Raw genomic sequence first — 24,105 nt, 5'->3', positions numbered from 1 at the left:
TTTGGAATTTTAAAGAAGAGATAAATATAAAATGGCCTCATCAAGATGAATAAGAAAAAAATACCACTCTGGAAAAGATAAACTACATTCTTAGTTCTGATATACTTTTACATATGTATTTACATCTCTTCTATCAGATCGAATTGTCAATGTATAACCCTTATATAACCTTGTTTCTCCATAAGGACTTTACAAGTTCTTTTCAGAATATGGAAGGTGACTGGGGACTGGAATAATTTTAATTCCTCCCCCACCCCAGCTTTATTGAGGAATAATTGACAAATAAAATTATAGTACATTTAAAGTGTTCAATATGATAGTTTGATAAATGTATACATTACAAAATGTTCCCACCATCGAGTTAGTTAACACATCCATCACCTCACATATTTACTTTTTGTTTTGTTTTGTTTTTTGGATGTGAACACTTAACACTTAAGTTCAACTCTCTTAGCAAATTTCAACTATACAATACAGTATTTTCAACTCTACTCACCATTTTATACATTAGATCCTCAGATCTTACTCATCTTATAGCTGAAAGTTTGTACTCTTTTACCAGCCTCTGTTTCTCCCATACCCCCAGCCCCTGGCAACCACCATTCATTGTACTATTTTTATGTTTGACTTTTTTTTTTCCCTAAGATTCCACTTATAAGTGATACCATGTAGGATCTGTCTTTCTCTGTCTGGCTTAATTCACCTTGTATAATGCTCTCCAGTTTCATCCATGTTGTCACAAAAGGCATAATTTCCTTCTTTCTAAAGGCTGAATAATATTTTGTTATATACATATTTTCTTTATCCATTCATTTCTTAATGGTTATGTTGTTTCCATACTTTGGCTACTGTGAGTAATGCTGAAATGAACGTGGCTATACAGATATTTCTTTGAGATACTGATTTTGTTTCCTTTGGATATAACCCAGGGATTGCTGGACCATGTAGCACTTCTATTTTTAATTTTTTGAGGACACTCCGTAATGTTTTCCCTAAGGACTGCACCAGTTTATATCCTTACCAGTAGTGTACAAGGGTTCCATTCATCCATATCCTTGCCAGCGTTTATCTCTTATCTTTTTGATTATAGCCATTCTAACAAGTGTTAGGTGCCAACTCACTGTGGTTTTGATTGGCATTTCCCTAATGATTACTGATGATAAGCACCTTTCCATGTGCTGTTAGCCATTTGTGTGTCTTCTTTGGGAAAATGTCTATTCAGGTCCTTTGCCTGTTTTTATTTTTATTTATTTATTTATTTATTTATTTATTTGCGGTATGTGGGCTTCTCACTGTAGTGGCCTCTTCCATTGCGGAGCACAGGCTCCGGACGTGCAGACTCAGCAGCCATGGCTCACAGGCCTAGCCGCTCTGCGGCCTGTGGGATCTTCCCAGCCCGGGGCACGAACCCGTGTCCCCTGCATCGGCAGGCGAACTCTCAACCACTGCGCCACCAGCGAAGCCCTGGATGTTTGGTTTGCAAATATCTTCTCCCATTCCATAGGTTGCCTTTTCATTTTGTTGATGGTTTCTTCTGAAGTGCAAAAGCTTTTTAGTTTGACGTAGTCACACTTGTTTATTTTTGCATTTGTTGCCTTTGCTTTTGGTTTCAAATCCAAAACATCATTGCTAAGAACAGTGTCAAGAAGCATTTCCTCTTTGTTTCCCTCTAGGACTTTTATTATTTCAAGTCTTATGTTTAAGTCTTTAATCCATTTTGAGTTTATTTTTGTGTATGGTGTGAGATAGGGGTCTAGTTTCATTCTTTTGCATGTGGATATACAGTTTTCCCATCACCATTTATTGAAATGATTATGCTTTCACAATTCTTGACTCCTTTGTTGAAAATTAATTGACCATATATGCATGGATTTATTTCTGGGCTGGATATTTTGTTCCATTGATCTATGTGTCTGTTTTTAATGTCAGTACCATACTGCTTTGATTACCATAGCTTTGTAATATAGTTTGAAATCAGGAAGTGTGTTACCTCCAGCTTTGTTCTTCTTTCTTAGTATTGCTTTAGCTGGGTTATTGTGTGTGTGTGTGTGTGTGTGTGTGTGTGTGTGTGTGTGGTTTCATATGATTTTTAGGATTGTTTTTTCTATTTCTGTGAAGAATGCAGTTGGAGTTTGGATAGGGATTGCATTTAATTTGTAGATCATTTAGGGTAGTGTGGACATTCAGCAATATTAATCCTTTGAATCCATGAATATGAAATATCTTTCCATTAATTTGTGTCTTCAATTTCTTTCATCAATGTCTTATAGTTTTCAGTTTACAGATCTTTTACATCCTTGGTTAAATTTATTCTTCGGTATTTATTCTTTTTGAGGCTGTTGTTAATGAGATTATTTGCTTCATTTTTCTTTCTGATATTTCATTGTTAGTGTATAGAAATACAACTGATTTTTGTATATAGATTTTGTATTCTGCAACGTAACTAAATTTGTTTATTAGTTGTAACAGTTTTTTAAATTTGTTTATTTGTTTTGTTTTTTTTTTTTTTGGTCTGTGTGTGGAGTCTTGGGTTTTCCACATATAGTTTCTTGTCACCTGCAAATAGAAACAGTTATACTTCTTCATTTCCAATTTGGATTCCTTTTCTTTTTTTTTTTTGTCCGATTGCCATGTCTAGGATATCTAATACTATGCTAAATAAAAGTGGCAAGAATGGACATCCTTGTCTTGTTACTGACCTCAGAGCAAAAACTCAGTTTTTCATAATTGGGTATGAATGTTAGCTGTGAGCTTGTTATATACAGCCTTTATTATGTTGAAGTGTATTCCTTCTGCACCCAGTTTCTTGAGGGTTTTTATCATGAAAAGATGCTGTATTTTGTCATATGCTTTTTCCTTATCTATTGAGATGATATGATATTTATTCTTTGCTTTGTTAAAGCAGTATATCATGTTGATTGATTTGTGGATGTTGAACCATCCTATATCCCAGGAATAAATTCCATTTGATCATGGTGTATGATCCTTTTAATGTACTGTTGAATTCAGTTTCATAATATTTTGTTGAAGTTTTTGCATCTATGTTTATTAGGGATATTGTCCTGTAATTTTCTTTTCTTATGGTGTTCTTATCTGGCTTTGGTATCAGTGGAATGCTGGCCTCATAAAATGAGTTTAGAAGCATTCCCTTCTCTTTTAGTTTTTGGAAGAGTTTGAGAAGGATTGGTATTAATTCTTTTAAAATATTTGGTAAATTCACCAGTAAAGCCATCTGGTCCTGGACTTTGTTGGGAAATTTTTGATTACTGATTCAATCTCCTTACTAGTAATTTATCTGTTCAGATTTTCTATTCTTCATGATTCAGCCTTGATAGGTTCTTGTTTCTAGGAATTTTCCTTTTCTTCTAGATTATCTACTTTTTGGCATATAATTGTTCATAGTAGTCTCTTATGATCCTTAGTGTTTCTGTCTTATCAGTTGTGTTTTCTCCTCTTTCATTTCTGATTTTATTTATTTGAATCATCTCTACTTTTTTTCTTAGTTATCTTAGCTAAAGTTTTGTCAATTTTGTTTATCTTTTCAAAAAGACCCAGCTCATTGTTTCATTGATCTTTTCTGTTGTTTTTCTGGTCTCTTATTTATTTCTGCTCCAGTCTTTGTTATTTTTTCCTTCTACTAACTGTGGACTTACTTTGTTCCTCCTTTTCCAGTCCCTTGAGGTGTAAAGTTAGGTTGTTTATTTGTGATATTTCTTTTTTCTTCATTTTGGTACTTATCACTATAAACTTCCCTCTTAGAACAGCTTTTTATCACATCCCAAAAGTTTTGGTATGTTGTGTTTCCATTTTCATTTGTCTCAAGGTATGTTTTTGATTTCCCTTTTGATTTCTTCTTTGACCCTAATAGTTGTTCAGGAGCATGTTGTTTAATCTCTATATATTTGTGAATTTTCCCATTTTCTTCTTTTAATTGATTTTTAGTTTCATGCTATTGTGGTTGGAAAAGGTGCTTGATATGATTTCAGTCTTCTTTTAAAACTTAAGACTTGTTTTGTGCCCTAACATATGATATTTCCTGGAGAATGTTCCATGTGCACTTAAGAAGAATGTGTATTCTGTTGCTGCTGAAGGGAATGCTCTGTGTATATATGTTAGAGCCATCTGGTGTAAGGTATGGTATAGTTTAAGTCTGATGTTTCCTTATTGATTTTCTTTCTGGATGATCTATCCATTACTGAAAGTGGGGTCTTGAAGCCCCCTACTATTATTGTATTGCTGTCTATTTCTCTGTTCAGATCTGTTAATATTTGTTTTATATATTTAGATGCTCCAATGTTGGGTGAATAAGTATTTACAGTTGCTGTATCCTCCCAATGAATTGACCCCTTTATCATTATATAATGACCTCTTTGTCTCTTATTACAGTTTTTGGCTTCAAGTCTATTTTGTCTGATGGAAGTAGAGCTACCTCTACTTTCTGCTGATTTCCACTTGTATAGAATATCTTTTTCCATCCCTTTACTTTCTTTGTGGGTCTTTAAAGCTGAAATGAGTCTCTTATAGGCAGCAAATAATTTAGTCCTGTTTTTTTAAATCCATTCAGCCACTTTATGACTTTTGATTAGAAAATTTAGTCCATTTACATTTAAAGTATTTATTGATAGGTTGGACTTATTATTATTGTTATTTTATTGCTTTCTGATGTTTCATAGTTCTGTTGCTCCTTTCTTCTCCTCTTGCTCTTTTCCTTTGTGATTTGATGATATTCTGTAGTGGTATGTTCTTACTCTTTTCTATTTATCTTTGTGTATCAACTGTAGAGTTTTGCTTTGTAGCTACCTTGAGACTCGCATAAATATATCTTATAGTTTTAACAGTCTCTTTTGAGCTGATAAAACTAACTTTGAATGCGTACAAAAGCTCTACAATTTTACATTCACTTTCTCACATTTTATGTTTTTAATGTCACAATTTATGTCTTTTAATATTGTGTCTCCATTAATAAATTATTATTGATACAGTACTTTTGTCTTTTAACATTTATACTACAGTTATAAGTGATTAACTACCACCATTACAATATTAGAGTATTCTGAATGCAACTATATATCAATCTTTATCAGTGAGTTTTGTACTTTTATATGTTTTCCTGTTACTAATTAGCATCCTTTCATTTTAGCTTTAAAGAACTTCCTTTAGCATTTCTTGTAAAGCTGGTCTAGTGATGAACACCTTCAGTTTTTGTTTGTCTAGAAAACTCTTTATTTTTCCTACAATTCTGAAGGACAGCTTTGCCAGGTAAAATATTCTTGGTTGGCAGTTTTTTTCTTTCAGCACACAGAATATATCATTCCACAACCTAGTCTACAAGGTTTTTGCTGAAATAGTCACTCAATCTTATGGGAATTCCTTTGTATGTAGCAAGTTGCTTTTCTCTTGCTGCTTTTAAGGTTCTCTATTTGTCTTTAACTTCTGGCAATTTAATTACTATGAATTTCAGTGTGGGTCTCTTGAGATTCACCTTCTTTAGTAATTTCTGGGATTTTTGGATCTGGATGTCTGTTTCTTTCCCCAGGCTAGGATAGTTTTCAGCCATTATTTCTTTAAATAAGCTTTCTTCCCCTTTATCTCTTTTTCTTCTGGAACCCTTATAATGTGTATATTGGTCCACTTGATGGTGTCCCATAAGTTCCTTAAGCTGATTTCACTCTTTCTCACTCTCTTTTTTTTCGTTTTGCTCCCATGATTGCATTAATTCCACTGCCCTGTCTTCAAGTTCACTGATCCTTTCTTTCAGTTGATCTGTCTTCTATTGAAATTTTCAGTTCAGTTATTATATTCATTAGCTCTATGATTTCTGATTGGTACTTTTAAATTAATTTTTATTTTTTCTGTGTTGGGTCTTCATTTCTGTGTGAGGGCTTTCTCTAGTTGTGGCAAGTGGAGGCCACTCTTCATCGCGGTGTGTGGGCCTCTCACTATCACGGCCTCTTGTTGCGGAGCACAAGCTCCAGACGTGCAGGCTCAGTAGTTGTGGCACACAGGCTTAGTTGCTCCGCGGCATGTGGGATCCTCCCAGACCAGGGCTCGAACCCGTGTCCCCTGCATTAGCAGGCAGATTCTCAACCACTGCACCACCAGGGAAGCCCTGTTTGGTACTTTTTAATATTTTATATGACTTTGTTGGAATTCTCACTTTGCTCATTCATTGCTTTCCTGACCTTGATGGGCATCTTTATGTGTTATTTTGAACTATCAGGTAAATCACTTGTCTCTGTTTCATTAAATTCAGTTTCTGGAGTTTATTTATTTATTTATTTTTAAAACATATTCCCCTGTTTCTTCATTTTTCTTGACTTTCTGTTTTGGTCTCTGAACGTTAGATAAAACAGGTACCTCCCCAGTCTTGAGAGACTGGTCTGGTATAAGAGATGAGCCTTGTCAGTCAGCCTGGCCTGGGCTCCTAGTTACCTGTCAAATCTTTTTGATTGTCCAAGCCTCTGCCTTTGTTCTTAGTGGCTCACAGAAGTTAAGGGTGTGCCAAGATCCATCAGTGTCCCAAAGGGGAGGATTGCAGTCAGTCAGCACCTAGATGCAGGTTGATTAGAAGCCAGAACCTCAGGCAGCAGCTGAGAAAGTATGCAATTAAATTCCTTTCAGGGAGAAACTGAAAATGGGTATTTTTGCTTGCCCCTTCTGCACTGAGCCTGGATGTATACCTGTGGGGGTAGTGGGATGTTCCTGTGCCCATTTAAAAGACGCTTATTTTCTTTGCTTGTAAATGAAAGCCCTTTTGGCTTCTAGAACTGGGTGTTCTGAGAGCCCATCCCTCAAGCAGGAGCCTTAAAAATTGGGGCACTAGATGTGTGGTCCAAACCCTCTGCTCCTCAGGGAGGATCTGGGAGTTGGGGGTTTCTTCCCAATTGTATGGTGATGTGTCAGGAGTGAGATTTATGGCAAGAGTTTCTCAGCCTTTCCCACCCATTTTGATGTAGGTATTTTCTCATTCATCTGTTGTAAAGGAATCATTCAGCTAGTTTGGGGATTTCTCTCAGAGGGAATTGCTCCACGTGTAGCTGTTTGTTCAGTGGAACCATGGGAGGATGGATGTTCAGGAGCTTCCTATGTTGCTATCTCAGTCCTTCCCTCTATATCTGTTAATTCCTTTCTTATGATAAAATAGCAAGTATTAAGTGTCATCATTACATATTGTCAAAGTCTATATTAACTTAATTTTTAAATTAAGAGTAACCGATTTTTAAAATTCTGAAATATTTAACTCCTTAATGTTATTCTCAGCGGCAAAATTTAGAAGTATTTTCAAAGAATTCCCATATTTCAACTATATACAGTCCAAAGCCTTTGATGATGTAAGTATTTTGTTTAATTATTTACTTATCTGCCTTTTCTTATTAGATTGTGTGCTCTCTAAGGGCAAAGACTAGATCACATTCATCTTTTTGTCTTCAGTGCTACACTCAGTGACTGGTACATTATAGGAGCTCAAAAAATGTTTGTTAAATGAATGCATGTAATTTTCATAGGTGGGTTGTTTATATTTATTAGATTTATAACAATTTTTATGGAAGCTAAAGAAATTATTTTCTTCTAAGTCTATCTAGCATATTACTTTGACCAAACAAGATGATAAATTATTAATAGTTTTATTTTTTGAGGGTGATGGACTTAGAGCCAGCTTATAATTTTAATAAGTTTAGAGGTAAAGATGTTTGAACTATTATTCCATAGAGTCTTCTTAAAGCATATTTTCTAACAAATTGAGAATTGAAAATTTCTGTATATTTTATGGTTGATTAAATTTTATTTTTTAGCTTCTTTATACAGATAGGAATTTTGTGATTTGTGCTCCAACTGGTTCGGGGAAAACTGTATTGTTTGAGCTAGCTATAACAAGATTGTTAATGGAAGTACCATTGCCATGGTTGAACGTTAAAATTGTTTACAGTAAGTATTTATATATTGAAAGAGTGATAATTAATTATAATAATGATAAACCATTGAGGTAAAAGTAAGAAATAAGTTCAAATTCAAGACATAAGAATTATTGTTTGGTTTTCCATACTTTTTAAATAAAGACATGTCACATTTGGTCTTATCTGTTAACATTAAATTCAAAACACATTTTCCCAGATTTATAAATAAAACTAGTATTGGAATTGAGAATTTGGCCTTTACATGTTTATTTTTAAAAGGACAGGGAAGATGAACAAATAGAATCAAACATTTTGTAATTTGAGAAATTTCCATAGGAACCTCTATTCTCTTTTTTTAGGTATATATTAAAATTTTTTTCATCAAAGTAATTTATACACATGGTTAAAAAAATCAGTGATCACAAAGGGCGATAATTTCTGCCCTAACTTTCTTCATTCTTAGTTACAATTTCCTGAGCAATCACTTCTTTTTCTATTTTTAGTTCTGTTTGGTGATTACTTTTATAGTTCTAAATAATATGTTTATATTGTTAACTTTTAATTTATAAATACTAGGCAGCACCTAGATGTGTGCTAACTTTATTAACTATTTGTGAAAATAATTTTTAAATTGCACTGATATTTAAAATAAATATATTGTTGTAGTGGCACCAATAAAAGCCCTGTGTAGTCAGCGTTTTGATGATTGGAAAGAAAAATTTGGACCAATAGGATTGAACTGTAAAGAACTCACTGGAGATACAGTAATGGATGACCTATTTGAGATTCAGCAAGCCCATATTATTATGACAACTCCAGTAGGTGTTGCTTATATTTTATTATTTCCTTGGTTTATTAGCAAATATGTCTTTCTCTTCACCATGGAAAAAAGTTAAAAGAAAATACAAAGTAGAAGACTATATTTGCAATGTGAAGCAAACAAACAATACGTACTAGTATTCAGGGTACATACGGAATACTAACAAATCAATTAGGTAAAAGACAAACAACCAAATGGAGTAAATAGGCAAAAGATATGAATAGGCAGTTTGTTATTGTGGATGATTTGTAATCATGCTTATTGCTTGTATTCTTTATCCAAATGTTATGTATTGTAGCAGGAGGACCTTGGTAGAGCTTAGAAAGGGTAATTAGACTATACTTTTGAATATTTTTGATTAAACTTAAAAAATAAATGGGGGTTCAGTTTTTTAAACACATGATTATCAAAATTCTTTAAAATTTTAAAAATCTTTAAGAATCTTTTGGGATACTTTAAGACATCAACTAAAATATTGCCCATCATTTGTAACAAGTCATGTTAAAAATTTTATCAACATCTTAATAATACTTATTATAATTCCTTATCATGTTAAACCACTTGCATTTTTTCTCTAGGAAAAATGGGATAGCATGACTAGAAAATGGAGAGACAACTCTTTGGTCCAACTGGTTCGATTGTTTCTCATTGATGAGGTAGTGAACACGTTATTCACTTTCAGAGATAAACATGAAGAGATGATTTGAATGGATATAAAGAAACAAGACATTTTCAACCAAACTCTATGTTTGCTTTATCCCTTCAAGTGGAAAATGCTTATTTTTTTAAGGAAGAGTGTTTAATATTGTTTTACATTTTAATTGACTAGATAGATTTTAATTTTTATAGCTAATGAGTCTTAATTTTTTTCTCAGATACACATTGTAAAAGACGAAAATCGTGGACCAACTCTTGAAGTTGTAGTCAGCAGAATGAAAACTGTGCAGTTTTTATCTCATGCTGTAGAAAATACCAGCAGTATTATTCCAATGAGATTTGTAGCTGTATCTGCAACAATTCCAAATGCTGAGGATGTAAGTTAGAATTTTAGTCTATCAGATTTTTTATGACTTAGTGAAATATTTAATCTTAGAGAAAAGTGAGGTGTTTTTTGTTTTTCTCTAAATCACCTAACCAATTTAATAGGAAAGTTATATCGTGGAAAGTTATGGTTAGATCTCATAGGTATGACAGCATTAAGGCCATAAAATTTGGTTGATTGGGTTTAATAAAATATGTTTGGTGCAAGTCTATTGTTTAATAGTATCTAAAAGTCATACTTTCATGGGTTTTAGACACTTCATAATATGAGGTGTTATGTTACCCCCAATTCTATGTGCCTGGAATTGTGGTAAGCACTAATGATAGATGCAAAAGTGAAAACATATAGACCCTGCCCTTGAAGAGGATCTCATGGTTAATACGGTACATGAACATGTAAAGAAATAATTGTACAATATTATACTTTCTATAACAAACACATGTCCTAATTTTCTTCTTCAGTTTTTTGGCAAACTTGAAAAGTAGTACAATTTCACTCTGCTTTCTTACTCCTATTTACTTCTCAGCCTACTGTGATATGACTTTTCCCCCAGCTAATTCTTAGAAATTGTTTCCACAAAAGCTGCTGTACAGTATTCTCTAATCCAATGTAAAATTTTGCCTTTATCTTTAGTTTAGCACAGTTAATCCTTTTTGTTCTTAAAATGACAGCTTGTTTTGTTTATATTCAAGAATAATAGAGAAAATTTTAAAGTATGTGTAAATTTTAAAAAACCCAGCATTTGTCCTTCTAGATGTATTGATGGAATCATAATATACATACACTTTTATGACTTGCATGTTACCTACAAATGTTTCCATGTTATTAAATACTCTTTTAATACAGTTTTTGTGGTTTTATTGTAATTTATTTATTACCTTAATGGTGGAAGATTGTTTCCATTTTTTGCTATTGTAAATAGTGTTGAAATTATATCTAAGAAAACATCACAATTATTTCCTTAGGATGGTCTGCTAAAGTAGAATAACTGAGTCAAAGGGTATATAAAACCTTAAGAACACAGTGCTTTCAATAAATGTTATATTCATTTATACCTCTACCATCAGCCATTTCTCTGTATTCTAACGCTGGATAGTATAATAATGAAATTATTATTGTTATTACTACTTTTAAATAGTTCTCAAATCTGTTATTTGAAATGGTACCTTATTTTAAAATGTTGTACTGCATTTATTACTACTGAAGTAAATATTTTTAATATATTTGTCAACTATTTTAAGTTCTTTTTTTGCAACCTGCAAGGTCATAGACTTAACCCTTTTTTCACATTGGGATACTAAACTTTGCTTATTGATTTGTAAGCAGTTACAAAATATCAATACTCTGTAATTCTTGAAACTCTCTTCCCCTTTGTGATAATCACTACTTCTGTGAATGCTATCTCTCTGTCTCTTTCTACAAGTCCTCTACCTCAGTTTTCCCCTGAGTTAAGGCCTTCATCCTTTGCCTTCTGCTCTGCTCAAACTGTAAATTCTTGTTCTCATCCCTACCCATGAGAGCCTTGAAAATGTTTTAATATTTCCTTCCTGTGCCATTAAAAACTCATTAATTTATCTTCCTGTCAAAGAAACAATCAGTTTCATAGCAGGGCACGGAAGCCTGATTACTAGCCAGGCTATGTGAAGTTAAGGATTGCTCTCCACAGCTCCAGAAATTAACTAAGGATTCTAGCATTGAGTCTGAAATGTGCTTTTGGCACTGCCATCTCTCAGTGTTTATTTGTTCTTTGTTTAAAAAAGTTGTCAGCCTTTGCCAGTCTAAGCCAATCATTACTTTGCTACTCTTCAGCTAATATTTAGGATAACACAAAAGAAGTGTCAGCCATATCTGGGCATCGTTCTGAAAAATAGCAAAGAAGTTACAGTGCTAGTGAGAAATTTGACTTCTCTGTTGAAATTAATTTTAGTTTTACTTTAGACTCTTAGGAGGAAAATAAAACAAAATAATAATAATTAATTGGAAGTTTACCATGTTAAAAGTGGCTATAATCTTGAAACACATATTGAAAATATTTACCAATATATCAATAGAACAGTGTCACTAAAATATGTAATGTTGAAAAAGACCACTTGACTAAATATTTTTAAACTTGATTTTAAAGTGAACTATAATTGGGCATTTTAGCCATAAAACTTTACTAGAAAAAAATTTAATGTGTATGTTTCTGTCATTTAAAGATTGCAGAATGGCTTTCAGATGGTGAAAGATCTGCTGTATGTCTGAAAATGGATGAGAGACATAGACCAGTGAAACTTGAGAAAGTGGTCCTTGGATTTCCCTGCAGTAATAACCAAACCGAATTTAAGTTTGATTTAACCCTCAACTACAAAATTGCCAGTGTTATACAAACGTACTCTGATCAGAAACCCACGCTTGTGGTATGGTTTGTTGGTTGCTTATTTTTTAGTGTAATGTTCAGTTTTTAATATGATTAATACAAAATGTATTCATTCATTTTTAGTTTTGTGCAACAAGGAAAGGTGTGCAACAGGCTGCTTCTGTTTTTGTGAAAGATGCGAAATTTGTTATGACTGTGGAACAGAAACAGAGGTATATTTTAAAATTTTTTCTTGGAGGTACAAAGACTTTTAGGGATAACCTAGATGAGATGAGAAAACTGGATTGACCTTTTCAAGTTACTTGACCTCTCTAAGCCTCAGTTTCCTCATCTGTAAAATAAGAATAAAAGTAAGTTGGAAGATTAAGTAAGACAATGAATCTTGATGCAACTGTGATCCTGTCTTCTTTATTTCATAGCCAGATTTGAAAGATTATTCATATTGCTGTCTTCAGTTTTTTACTCACTTTCAATCCAGTATCTGTTGTAATCTTTTACTAAAGCTGATCTTGTTAATTGATCTCTCAGGAGCTTCTAACACATTTGACCACGCCCACCTAATTTAAAAATTCCAGACTCTGTGTTTCCATGATCATTTCTACCCTGTTTCTTGTTACTTTGCTTTCTACTCATTCTCAGTCCCTTTTCACTTATAATACCTGATTCTTAAATGTTAACATTCTAGGGGTTCTATCCAAGGTTCATTCTTTCTAATGCCGCACTCCTAGGTATTTGAGTCTCATTATCACATGGTTCAAAGAATATATGTATACACATATTTATATATGTCTGTGAAATTACAAATTTATAGCTCCAACACAGACCTCCATTCTGAGCTCCAGGTCTACCGTCCATCTGCCTGACATCTCCGATTGTATATCTGTGGGCATGTCAAACTCAGTATGTCCAAAAGAGAACCTTGGTTCTTTCTCTCAAATCAGTTCCTCCTCCAGTGTTCCCCATCCTGATTACTTATCATCTCCCTAGTTGCTCATGCAGAAACCTGTCATTGACATCTCCTTCACCTTCTTCCCCATAGGCAATCAATTACCAAGTCCTGTCTATTCTTACTTGTAAATATATCTCAAATATATCATTTTATCTTCATCAGCACTGCCACCTCCCCCATTCAAGTAATTATTAATTTCTTGCCTTTTATCTGATGACCACAAACACACTCTTATCCCACTTTAATCTGTTACATTCATAGCAGAGTGATTATTTAAAATTACAAATCTAAACATGTCATTTTTCTGCCTAAATCACTTATAATGGTTTCTTGTTGTCATTAGGCTAAAATCCTAAATACCTAATATCACCTGCAATACTCTGTATAATGTGTTCTGTGAATACACCAAACTGTTATCCTACACAGAGCTTTCCTGAATCATATTTTCTTTGCCCAGAATTGTTTTTTACCTCTTATTCATCCTTCAAGTCTCACCTTTAGTATCAGTTTCTTAAGAAGTTTTCCATGATTCTTAGTGTCCCTTTATTTGCTTTTACAGGCACCCTATATTTTTATCTCATAAAACTTACTGTAATTATAATACATATGCTTTTGTTTAATTGTTATTTAATATCTGTTCTATTCCTTAGATTGTAAACATCTTGAGGAAAGAAGGACTCATGGTCATCTAATTTACCCCTCAATCTTAGCAAGACTCAGCAGAGTGCCGGCACATGCTTACTACTAATATTAGCTTATTATTAATAACAACTTTTGAAAATAAATAAATAAGTTTAGTGGTAGACCTTAAACCAAAATTGGATTAAATCATTACATGTGGATACGAGCAGATACTGATTTTTCTGACTAATTTTCTATGGGGGGGGATGTACTTTTCTTCACTTTGGATCAGATCAGCTTTCCAATTACAGTCTACCCTGTGGCTACACCTCTGGTTACTTTTCAACCAAAGATGTGTACCAAACCTAGAGGATACCACTTTAGCTTTCTGACATTTGACTTTCTATCCACTAAAAGGGTGGATCTCTACTCATTTAGTGCATTAAAGAATTACATATGCAGCCACCTATCCATGCTGTATATACTATTTTCATAATTTTACTTCTGCTTTAAGGATTTAACTTGATCTCCTTAGTTACTGACATAACATAGAAACTCTCTATGGTGCAGCTTTTGTTACAAACATCAGCAAAGCATGATTAAACAGTAAGATACAGTAGAGAGCCAGAGAAAGAGAAACCGAAATAGAGCTTATAACCAAAAAAGTACATGAGGTCTAAGAGGTAGACAGAAAGGGAAAATGTGAAATTAATGCTATCAAGATAACAATAACATAGATTTCTTTCTACCTACCTCTTTGTTTTATACTCTAGAGAATATTTATCATATATCATGGTCAGTCTGTTACTCAGGAACAATAAACAGTTGAATAGATTTTCATTTGTATGTTCGGCTTTTACTTCATTCCCTGAGAAAAGCATAAGTGAAAAGGAGCGGAATGCCATTTTGAGTTGCTATAGACTAGGGGAAGAGACCGCTGCTTATGTCAATTCCCCTTTAACCAGTCACATTCTAGCAGCTCCCACAAGATTTCTTTTTGCCCATAAACCCCAGATTCTGTTACTAAGGTTTCTAAACTTGTCTAACATGCCCAACTTTTTGTGTACTCCGGTCTCTTTAGCTTTTTTAAAAATAATTTTTCTGTTGTATCATGCATTTAACTTAAAAAATATTTCTATATTTTGAAAAATTTTAGTTAACTTCAGGAAGTTAATTGGTAGTATTCTCATAGTGAAAATATTTCCTGAGCCTTTGGGGGTATTTTTCTCTCTTTTTTTTTTTTTGGTGATTTTATTTATAATTATTTATTTCCCTATTTTCCCCAGTTTTATTGAGATACAATTGACATATAGCACTGTATAAGTTTAGGGTGTACAGAATAAAGATTTGACTTACATATAGCATGAAATGATTACCACAGTAAGTTTAGTGCATATTCATCATCCGTACATATAGATACAAAATTAAAGAAATAGAAATGTTTTTCACTTGTGATGAGAACTGTTAGCATTTACTCTCTTAACAACTTTTATATTTAACATGCAGCAGTGTTAATTATATTTATCATGTTGTATGTTATATCCCTAGTACCTATTTATCTTATAACTGGAAGTTTGTGCCTTTTGACTCCTTCATCCAGTTGCCCCTCCCCAGCCCCCAACCCCTCAACAAATCTAATCTCTTTTTCCATGAATTTGTTCGTTTTTGAAGTATAATTGACCTTCAACACTGTGTTAGTACCTATTACACAACACAGTGATTTAGTATTTCCATACATTTCAAAATGATCACCATGATAAGTCTAGTTACAGTCTGTCACTATGCAAGATATTACATAATTATTGACTATATTCCCACACTCTACATTTTGTACCCATGACTCATTTATTTCATAACTGGAAGTTTGTTCCTTTTAATGTCCCTCACCCATTTCTTTCCTCCACCCACCTCTCTCCCCTCTGGCAACCACCTGTTTGTTTTCTGTATCTATGACTCTGTTTTTATTTTATGTTTGTTCATTTGTTTTTTAGATTCCACATGAGTGAAATCATATGGTATTTGTCTTTCTCTGTCTGACTTATTTCACTTATTTGTCTTTCTCTGTCTGACTTATCTCACTTAGCATAATACCCTGTAGGTTCATCCAGTTATCATAAATGGCAAGATTTCATTCTTTTTTATGGCTGAGTAATATTTTATACACACACACACACACACACACACAAGTACCACATCTGCTTTATCCATTCATCTATTGTTGGACACTTAGGTTGCTTCCATATAATGGCTATTGTAAATAATGCTGCAATGAACATAGGGGTGTATATGTCTTTTTGAATTGGTGGTTTTGTTTTTGTTGGATAAATACCTAGGAGTGAAATTGCTGGATCATATGGTAGTTCTATTTTAAAATTTTTGTGGAATCTCCATATTGTTTTCCATAGTGGCTGCATTAATTTACATTTCCACCAATAGTGCATGAGGGTTCCCTTTTCTCCACATCCTCACCAACACTTATTTGTTGTCTTTTTGATAATAGCCATTCTGACAGGTGTGAGGGTATATCTCATTGTGGTTTTGATTTCCATTTATCTGATGATTAGTGATGTTGAGTACCTTTTCTTGTTCTGCTGTCCATTTGGATGTCATCTTTGAAAAAAATGTCTATTCAGGTCCTCTGCCCTTTTTAAAATTGGATTATTAAGGTTTTTTATTCTTAGTTATAAAATTAGGAACTTCTCAGTATGAAAGTTAGATATTTAAAGATGGTTTTCAGAAAATGATGTGAAAATATTTTGATATCTGTAATCTTCAAAATAATTAACTAATACACTAAGAGTTTTGATGTTAATGGGAATAACTCAATAATTTTGTGTTTTTTAAAATAGGTTACATAAGTGTGCATATTCCATAAGAGATTCAAAACTGAGAGGTAGGTTTAGAGATAATTTTTGAATAGTATTTTCAGCTTTAGATAAAAAGAGCCAATTACTGATGAAATATCAACAGTACATAACAGAGGATATATTTCTTTTATAGATATCTTAATACGTGGTGTTGCTTATCATCATGCTGGTATGGAGCTGTCAGATAGAAAAGTAGTTGAAGGAGCTTTTACTGTTGGAGATCTACCAGTTCTCTGTAAGTAAAACGTATTCTTGTGAATATTATAAGACCTTTTGGAAAAAGAAAAAGCTCAGGTATTCTGACTTATTTCTGCTTTTCTTCCAAGAATCTGAAATTATATAACTATCCATACATATATGTGCTATAGTAAACTCTCTGGCAATTTTAGTTCTTTATCATCTTACTGAACATAGTGCAATTTGAAAAGTAAGAATTAGTAGCTTTTTGGTTTTAAGATATATTGTTTTACATTGTAATGTTGTTTTCTTTTTCCTTTTTATTCTAAATTTCCTATATATGAGTTTTATTACATTTATAAGAATATATCTTTTATAAGAAAATGTTTGCTTGAAGCAATAAAGTTATATGACTTAAAAATAATATTCCTTAATTTGATGCAGTTACTACCAGTACCTTAGCCATGGGAGTAAATTTGCCTGCTCACCTAGTAGTTATAAAATCTACAATGCATTATGCTGGAGGAATGTTTGAAGAGTACAGTGAAACAGATATTCTACAGATGATTGGTAGAGCTGGTCGACCTCAAGTAAGTGACAGTGTTTCACTTTTTGTAATTTATTTTAAAGACAAGATAAAAAGCAAAAAAAAAATTGTGTATTTTTTGTTAAACAAAAGATTAACATTTCACGTTTAGATTAGGTTTAAGCATAAATGTAACTAAGAAAATTTACTTTAATGGAGGAGTAGAAGTGAAACAAGTCTCACCAAAGGAGACATACTCCCTTCATTCCCTTTAAGCTCCCACTGGTTGATGAATGGTTGGGTTGTTAAATGGTTGGGTTTATTAATGTGTATGCTGTTAAAGGGTTTTTTTGGTTTTGAGTACTTTTTGTTTGTTTTTTATTCTGAATAGGGATGCTATTGGCATTTTGGATGGGACAGTTTTTCATTGTGTAGGGCTGTTATACATTGCAGAACATGTACCGTCCCTGGATCCTAGCACAAAATGCCAATAGTGGTCCCAAGATATTGTGACAATTAAAAATCAGCGCATACACATTACAAAACATGGCCTAATCTGACAAATTCTTGAATAAAGAAGTCATTCATATAGGTACTAAGGGAAAATTTAGGAAGAATATCTTTTCAAAGAATATCAAAATATTGTGTCATACAAATTTATAATTATTATAGGATAAATTAGATTATATGTAAATTGCACCGAATCTTACAGCTTTTAACCAGTTACCTAAGTTTGTTTTGATTTTACTACTGCCAAAATTATGTTACATTGAAACCAAAGTGGTACTTTACATCTATACTCTTGGAAGGTTTTTAAGTCAAATTTTCAGTTAACATTCAAATTCAGAAACATTTTTAAGGCCTTTTTGACCTGTTGTTTAATATAGAATGAAAATCTTGAGTTAATGAAGAAGACTGGTATCAACATGTGCTTTTCTTTACTAAGTTTCTCTTTTTTCTTTCTTTTTTTTTTTTTTTTCTTCTAGTTTGACACTACAGCTACTGCAGTTATTATGACTCGGTTAAGTACAAAAGAGAAGTATATTCAGATGCTAGCTTGTAGTGACACTGTAGAAAGCAGGTAATATGGAAAATATTCCTAAAAGATGTTAATATGTTAATGTTAATATAGGCTCCATTTTTCCTTTTAATATATTAGGGGATTTTCTAAGGCCATTTTCTTGAAACTTTTCAATAATCTAGTTAGAAAGTTTGTGTACTTTTAAGAAATTTAATAGTTAAAAAAGAGACAGTGTAATATCTTTGTTCAGCAATGCTTCTTAGCATGCAGTTGCATGTATCCTTGTTATAAAAGGCCAAATTAGTAATGGGAGGAATGTAATTTGCACACCTTTTTACATCTTTAAAATTTGCATAATAGTAGGAGACAGGCAACCTGAGACCTTCTAGTAAAGTGTTTGATTATAATACTTTTGGGGAAAATAGCATGTAATCCACTCCCCACCCATTTTTTAAGCAATAATGTCTTCTAGATCCATGGAATAGAGAGAAATCTATAATCATTTTAAAAGTTAAACTGATATTTTTAGGTTTTGTCATATTTTTGAAAATTAAGTTAACTTTCATGAATTATTAAAGTAACAATATTATTCAATTATATTATTGAATTATTCAAATATTATTCTAAACAAGTAAGAGTTGTATGGCACTGAAATATATATTACTAATGAAAAGTTTTTTTTTCCATTAGTTTGCACAGACATCTTATTGAGCATTTAAATGCGGAGATAGTATTGCATACCATCACAGATGTGAATGTTGCTTTGGAATGGATACGATCAACCTTGCTTTATATCAGAGCCTTGAAAAATCCATCTCATTATGGTTTGTTACTTTGATTTTGAAGAGTAGTAATTTTATCAACACAGTTGGGCCTACTTTATACTAATAAGTCACAGAATAGATGATAGAAACTAATAGTTAGCAGAAGTAAAAACAATTATAACAAATACAGTTAGAGCAAGAGTAGAGAAACGTGAGAAATCTTTATCTGTTTTACTTCTAGTCTTTTAATAAGGCTTGAAATCAACACCATTAAAAATAGATCTTTTAGAAAAATATTATCAATAAAAATTTTTAAAATGCCTAAAATTATTTAAAATAAGTTAAAGTCAAAAAGAAGTTTTGAATTTTGTCTGAACTGGTGTTCAAAGTATATAGTAATACTGTTGCTGCTGGAATTTTCTTCTAAAGCTAGCACACATATGGTTATGTTGCTTCTAGAGGGTTCTTTCATGTGGTACAGGTTAGCAAATAAAAATGCTTGGGATTGCAGAATATCAAATTAAAACCTGACGTGTTATAATACCATTCTAATACACACAGGTTCAAAACTTTCAGACCTCTAAGGAAAAAAAATACATGTAGTATTCCTGGTCACTGTTAAACAATAAAATGAACAAGAGATAGCCACTTGATATTGAAAGGATTTCACAACAGTGGTTATTTTCTATAGATGTTTAAGCCTTGCTTTAACTTTAAGCTACTTTTTTCTTCTATTTAAGATTGAGTTAGATTACTTTTTTCTAGTTAACTGGGGTATAAAGTGAGCCTATAAAGATGAATTCATCTCATTCTATTTTATTTTTAATAAATTGTCATAACTTATATAGGTTTTGCACCTGGATTGAGCAAAGATGGAATTGAATCAAAATTACAAGGTTAGATGCATTTCCTTCTAAAAAATTATATTCTATAAATTTTAATGAAAAAGTCTAGTTATTATGAAAGTAAAAAGGCTCTGGTAAAGTATTTTTTAAAGTAACCTTGTTTGCAGAAAAGAAAATATGGATTTCTTTTTCACAGGTAAATAAAGCTTGGCACGTGTTGTTTTCTCTGTATTAATCTATTTATTAATTCTATCAGAATGTCTTCCTTTGTATAACATGTTAACTTGGTTTGTTTTTATTTTTAAAATGATCCTGGTCTTTGGAAATGTTGCCTATAGATACTCAACTCTTTATGTTCCTTTTCTAGTTTAATTTTAATTGAAAATATAAGCCAAGCTTGATTATGGGCTTCTTATCCTAATCTGTGCTAATGAAGTATTCCTATCAAACGTCAGTTTTAGTTTTCAGTTAATCACTCAGTATTTCATTACCTATCTTTTAAAATATCAAAAGATTGTTAAGCATTTATTAGGAGTAGAAATTGCTGTCTCTTCATTGTATTGAGACTGTCTTCCAGGAAAAGAAAATATGTTAGATCCCTAAAAATATTTAGCCAATTTTAATTTATTCTTTACTTGGATATACACATATGGCAAATAAAAATGCAGAGATAAGGATGAAGCAGTAAAATTGTCTTGCTTAAAGAATAAATATATTGTTAAAACATGCTGATTAGGGGCTTCCCTGGTGGCGCAGTGGTTGAGAGTCCGCCTACCAATGCAGGGGACATGGGTTCGTGCCCCGGTCCAGGAAGATCCCACATGCCGCACAGCGGCTAGGCCCATGAGCCATGGCCACTGAGCCTGCGCGTCCGGAGCCTGTGCTCCGCAACGGGAGAGGCCACAACAGTGAGAGACCCACGTACCGCAAAAAAAACAAAAAAAATGGTGATTAGCAATAGCTTATGTTCATGATGCAGCTGTTGAGAAACAGATCTATAATATAGTTGTATTATTCTTTATGTATTGACCAAATTTGTAATGGAGTTTTAAAAGCACATATTTTTTATCATAATGATCAAATACACAAAATGAGACAGACCAAGAAATATCTTGCTATATTCTGGTAACTGTAAAGATTTAACTTTTCGGGGCTTCCCTGATGGCGCACTGGTTGAGAGTCCGCCTGCCGATGCAGGGGACATGGGTTCGTGCCCCGGTCTGGGAAGATCCCACATGCCACGGAGCGGCTGGGCCCATGAGCAATGGCCGCTGAGCCTGCGCGTCCGGAGCCTGTGCTCCGCAACGGGAGAGGCCACAACAGTGAGAGGCCCACATACCACAAAAAAAAAAAAAAAAAAAATAGATTTAACTTTTCTTAAATATTCTTAACGTTCATATTTGTCTTATTTTCAGTTATTATAGGTGGCTAAGTTTTGCCTATAAAGAATAGCCAAATTTATTATATAACTGGATAGAATGTTTTGGTTTGCTTAGAGGTCTGCCTTAAATTTCTTAGGAAGGGTCTTTAGCATAGAATATGCTGTTTCCTAAATTTGGTTATACTTTCTTACTCAGTATCCTCCAGTAGCTCTCCCATCACTCTTAGAATAAAATGCAAACTTTCACCAGAACCCACAAAGTCCTATTTGGTATCCCCATGCCTATTTCTCTAACTTCATCTCTTGTTACTTTCTCCTCATTTATTCCACTCTGTCCAAATTGGCTATCTTGCTGTTCCTTAACCACATCAAGCTTGTTCACACTTCAGGTCCTTGCACTCTCTTTATTCCTGAAACACTTCTTGCATATTTTACGTGGCCTGAACCTTCATTTCATTCAGGTCTTTGTTTACATATCAACTCCTCAGAGAGACCTTCCTGGACTACCTTATTTAAACCCACATTTACAGAGACAAAGGAAAAACAATTTCCATATTGTTACTGCTGTTTTCCTGCTCTTGGAAAAGGTGATGTGTTTATGTTGAAAATTAGGATGACTACATCCTTACTTTAATCAGAAATTATAAGCTGTGTATCTGAAATACACGTAAGCTTAATTAAATAAAAGCTTAAAAAACTCTGTTATTCTTTAGTTACTTTCTCAGCTTTATTTTCCTTCATAATACCTTTCTTTTTTTAAAATTTTTATTTTACATTGGAGTATAGTTGAGTAACAATGTTGTGTTAGTTTCAGGCGTACAGCACAGTGGTTCAGTTATACATATACATGTATCTATTATTTTTCAAATTCTTTTCCCATTTAGGTTATTATAGAATATTGAGCAAAGTTCCTTGTGCTATACAGTAGGTCCTTCCTGGTTATCTGTTTTAAATATAGTGGTGTGTACATGTCAATCCCAATCTCTCCCTCCTTTGTAATACTTTTCAATACCTGAAATTATATTATTTATTTGTTATTGATTGCTTTCTTCAGTAAAATATAAGTTTTATAGAGGAAGAACCTTGCCTTGTTCACTACTATAAACTTTAAGCTTAGAATAGTGCTCAGCATATAATAAGCATTCTTGTTTGATTAACTTACTGAATATTAATTTTTTTGAAGTTGAAACTTGAGAGCATTGGTTTTTTTTTTAAAGTGTAGTCGATTTACAATGTCGTGTTAGTTTCAGGTGTACAGTATAGTGATTCAGTTTTATATATATGTATATATTTTTTCAGATTCTTTTCCCTTATATATTATTACAAAATATTGAGTATAGTTTCCTGTGCTTATACAGCAGGTCCTTGTTGGTTATCTATTTTATATATAGTAGTGTGTACATGTTAATCCCAACCTCCTAATTTATCCTTCTCCCTCTTTCCCCTTTGGTAACCACAAGTTTGTTTTCCATGTCTGTGAGTCTCTTCCTGTTTTGTAAATAAGTTCATTTGTATTATTTATTTTTTTTTAGATTCTACATATAAGTGATATCATGTGATATTTGTCTTTCTCTGTCTTGCTTACTTCACTTAGTATGATAATCTCTGGATCCATCCATCCATCCATCCATGTTGCCACAAATAGCATTATTTCATTCTTTTTTATGTCTGAGTAATATTCTATTATGTGTGTATATATATATATATATCACATCTTCTTTATCCATTCCTCTGTTGATGGACATTTAGGTTGCTTCCATGTCTTGACTATTGTAAATAGTGCTGCAATGAACATTGGGGTGCATGTATCTTTTCAAATTTTAGTTTTCTATATGCCCAGGAGTGGGATTGCAGGATCATATGCTAACTCTATTTTTAGTTTTTTAAGGAACCTCCATACTGTTCTCCTTAGTGGCTGTACCAATTTACATTCCCACCAACAGTGTAGGAAGGTTCCTTTTTCTCCACACCCTCTCCAGCATTTATTATGTGTAGACTTTTGTTGATGGCCACTGAATGTTAATTTAATAGGGGGTAATTAAGAAAATTAGCAAAGACTTCAGAAGCCTTACTTAACCAAATACTTAAAACTATCAAGGTGCCTTAGCAATGTTGCTTAAACTAAAGTATTTTTCAAAGAATCCTGCTTTCTAAGGGTTATGTTTTTGTGAATGGCTCTTCTATGTAACATTGAATAGGTTGTGGTATTCCCACTCTCTGCTGTTAACTGCCTCCAATCTCCTAGGCTTTTTTTTTTTTAACATCTTTATTGGAGTATAATTGCTTTACAATGGTGTGTTAGTTTCTGCTGTATAACAAAGTGAATCAGTTATACATATACATATGTTCCCATATCTCTTCCCTCTTGTGTCTCCCTCCCTCCCACCCTCCCTATCCCACCCCTCTAGGTGGTCACAAACCACCGAGGTGATCTCCCTGTGCTATGTGGCTGCTTCCCACTAGCTAGCTATTTTACGTTTGGTAGTGTATATATGTCCATGCCACTCTCTCACTTTGTCACAGCTTACCCTTCCCCCTCCCCATATCCTCAAGTCCATTCTCTAGTAGGTCTGTGTCTTTATAGCAGGGAACAGAGAGAACACTGAATGCAACAGGTTACTACAATTGCTCTGATCCCCATCAATCAGTGAGAGTGAACTTGCATTGCTTCCTATTTAGAGGTTCCTTCCAGGTGCAATAGTGTCATATTCAGAGATGCTGAAGTAAATACTAGAAACATCAGCTAAAATAGTCATAATGGTTATCTTAAGAGTGTGGCAAACGAGGAGGGGAAAGACTGGTGTTTTTTGAACAATTTCTGTAGAACTATTTGACTCT

General features: G+C 33.1%; 1 protein-coding gene across 1 annotated transcript in view; it reads left to right on the top strand.

Annotated features, from left to right (window-relative positions):
* Window positions 1-24,105, top strand: part of HFM1 (helicase for meiosis 1) — a 131,958-nt gene that overhangs the window by 22,046 nt on the left and 85,807 nt on the right. The window contains exons 6-18 of the mRNA XM_060085245.1: window positions 7,261-7,331; window positions 7,794-7,926; window positions 8,562-8,713; window positions 9,294-9,371; window positions 9,591-9,749; window positions 11,956-12,156; window positions 12,240-12,328; window positions 16,536-16,579; window positions 16,687-16,788; window positions 17,175-17,320; window positions 18,243-18,337; window positions 18,968-19,101; window positions 19,890-19,937. Of these exons, the coding sequence (XP_059941228.1) occupies window positions 7,261-7,331; window positions 7,794-7,926; window positions 8,562-8,713; window positions 9,294-9,371; window positions 9,591-9,749; window positions 11,956-12,156; window positions 12,240-12,328; window positions 16,536-16,579; window positions 16,687-16,788; window positions 17,175-17,320; window positions 18,243-18,337; window positions 18,968-19,101; window positions 19,890-19,937 (1,452 nt within the window). The remainder of the gene's footprint in view (window positions 1-7,260; window positions 7,332-7,793; window positions 7,927-8,561; window positions 8,714-9,293; window positions 9,372-9,590; window positions 9,750-11,955; window positions 12,157-12,239; window positions 12,329-16,535; window positions 16,580-16,686; window positions 16,789-17,174; window positions 17,321-18,242; window positions 18,338-18,967; window positions 19,102-19,889; window positions 19,938-24,105) is intronic.

This window comes from Mesoplodon densirostris, chromosome 2 (genome assembly GCF_025265405.1).
Source record: "Mesoplodon densirostris isolate mMesDen1 chromosome 2, mMesDen1 primary haplotype, whole genome shotgun sequence".
Taxonomy (NCBI): domain Eukaryota; kingdom Metazoa; phylum Chordata; class Mammalia; order Artiodactyla; family Ziphiidae; genus Mesoplodon; species Mesoplodon densirostris.
This window is presented reverse-complemented; position numbering and strand designations above follow the sequence as displayed.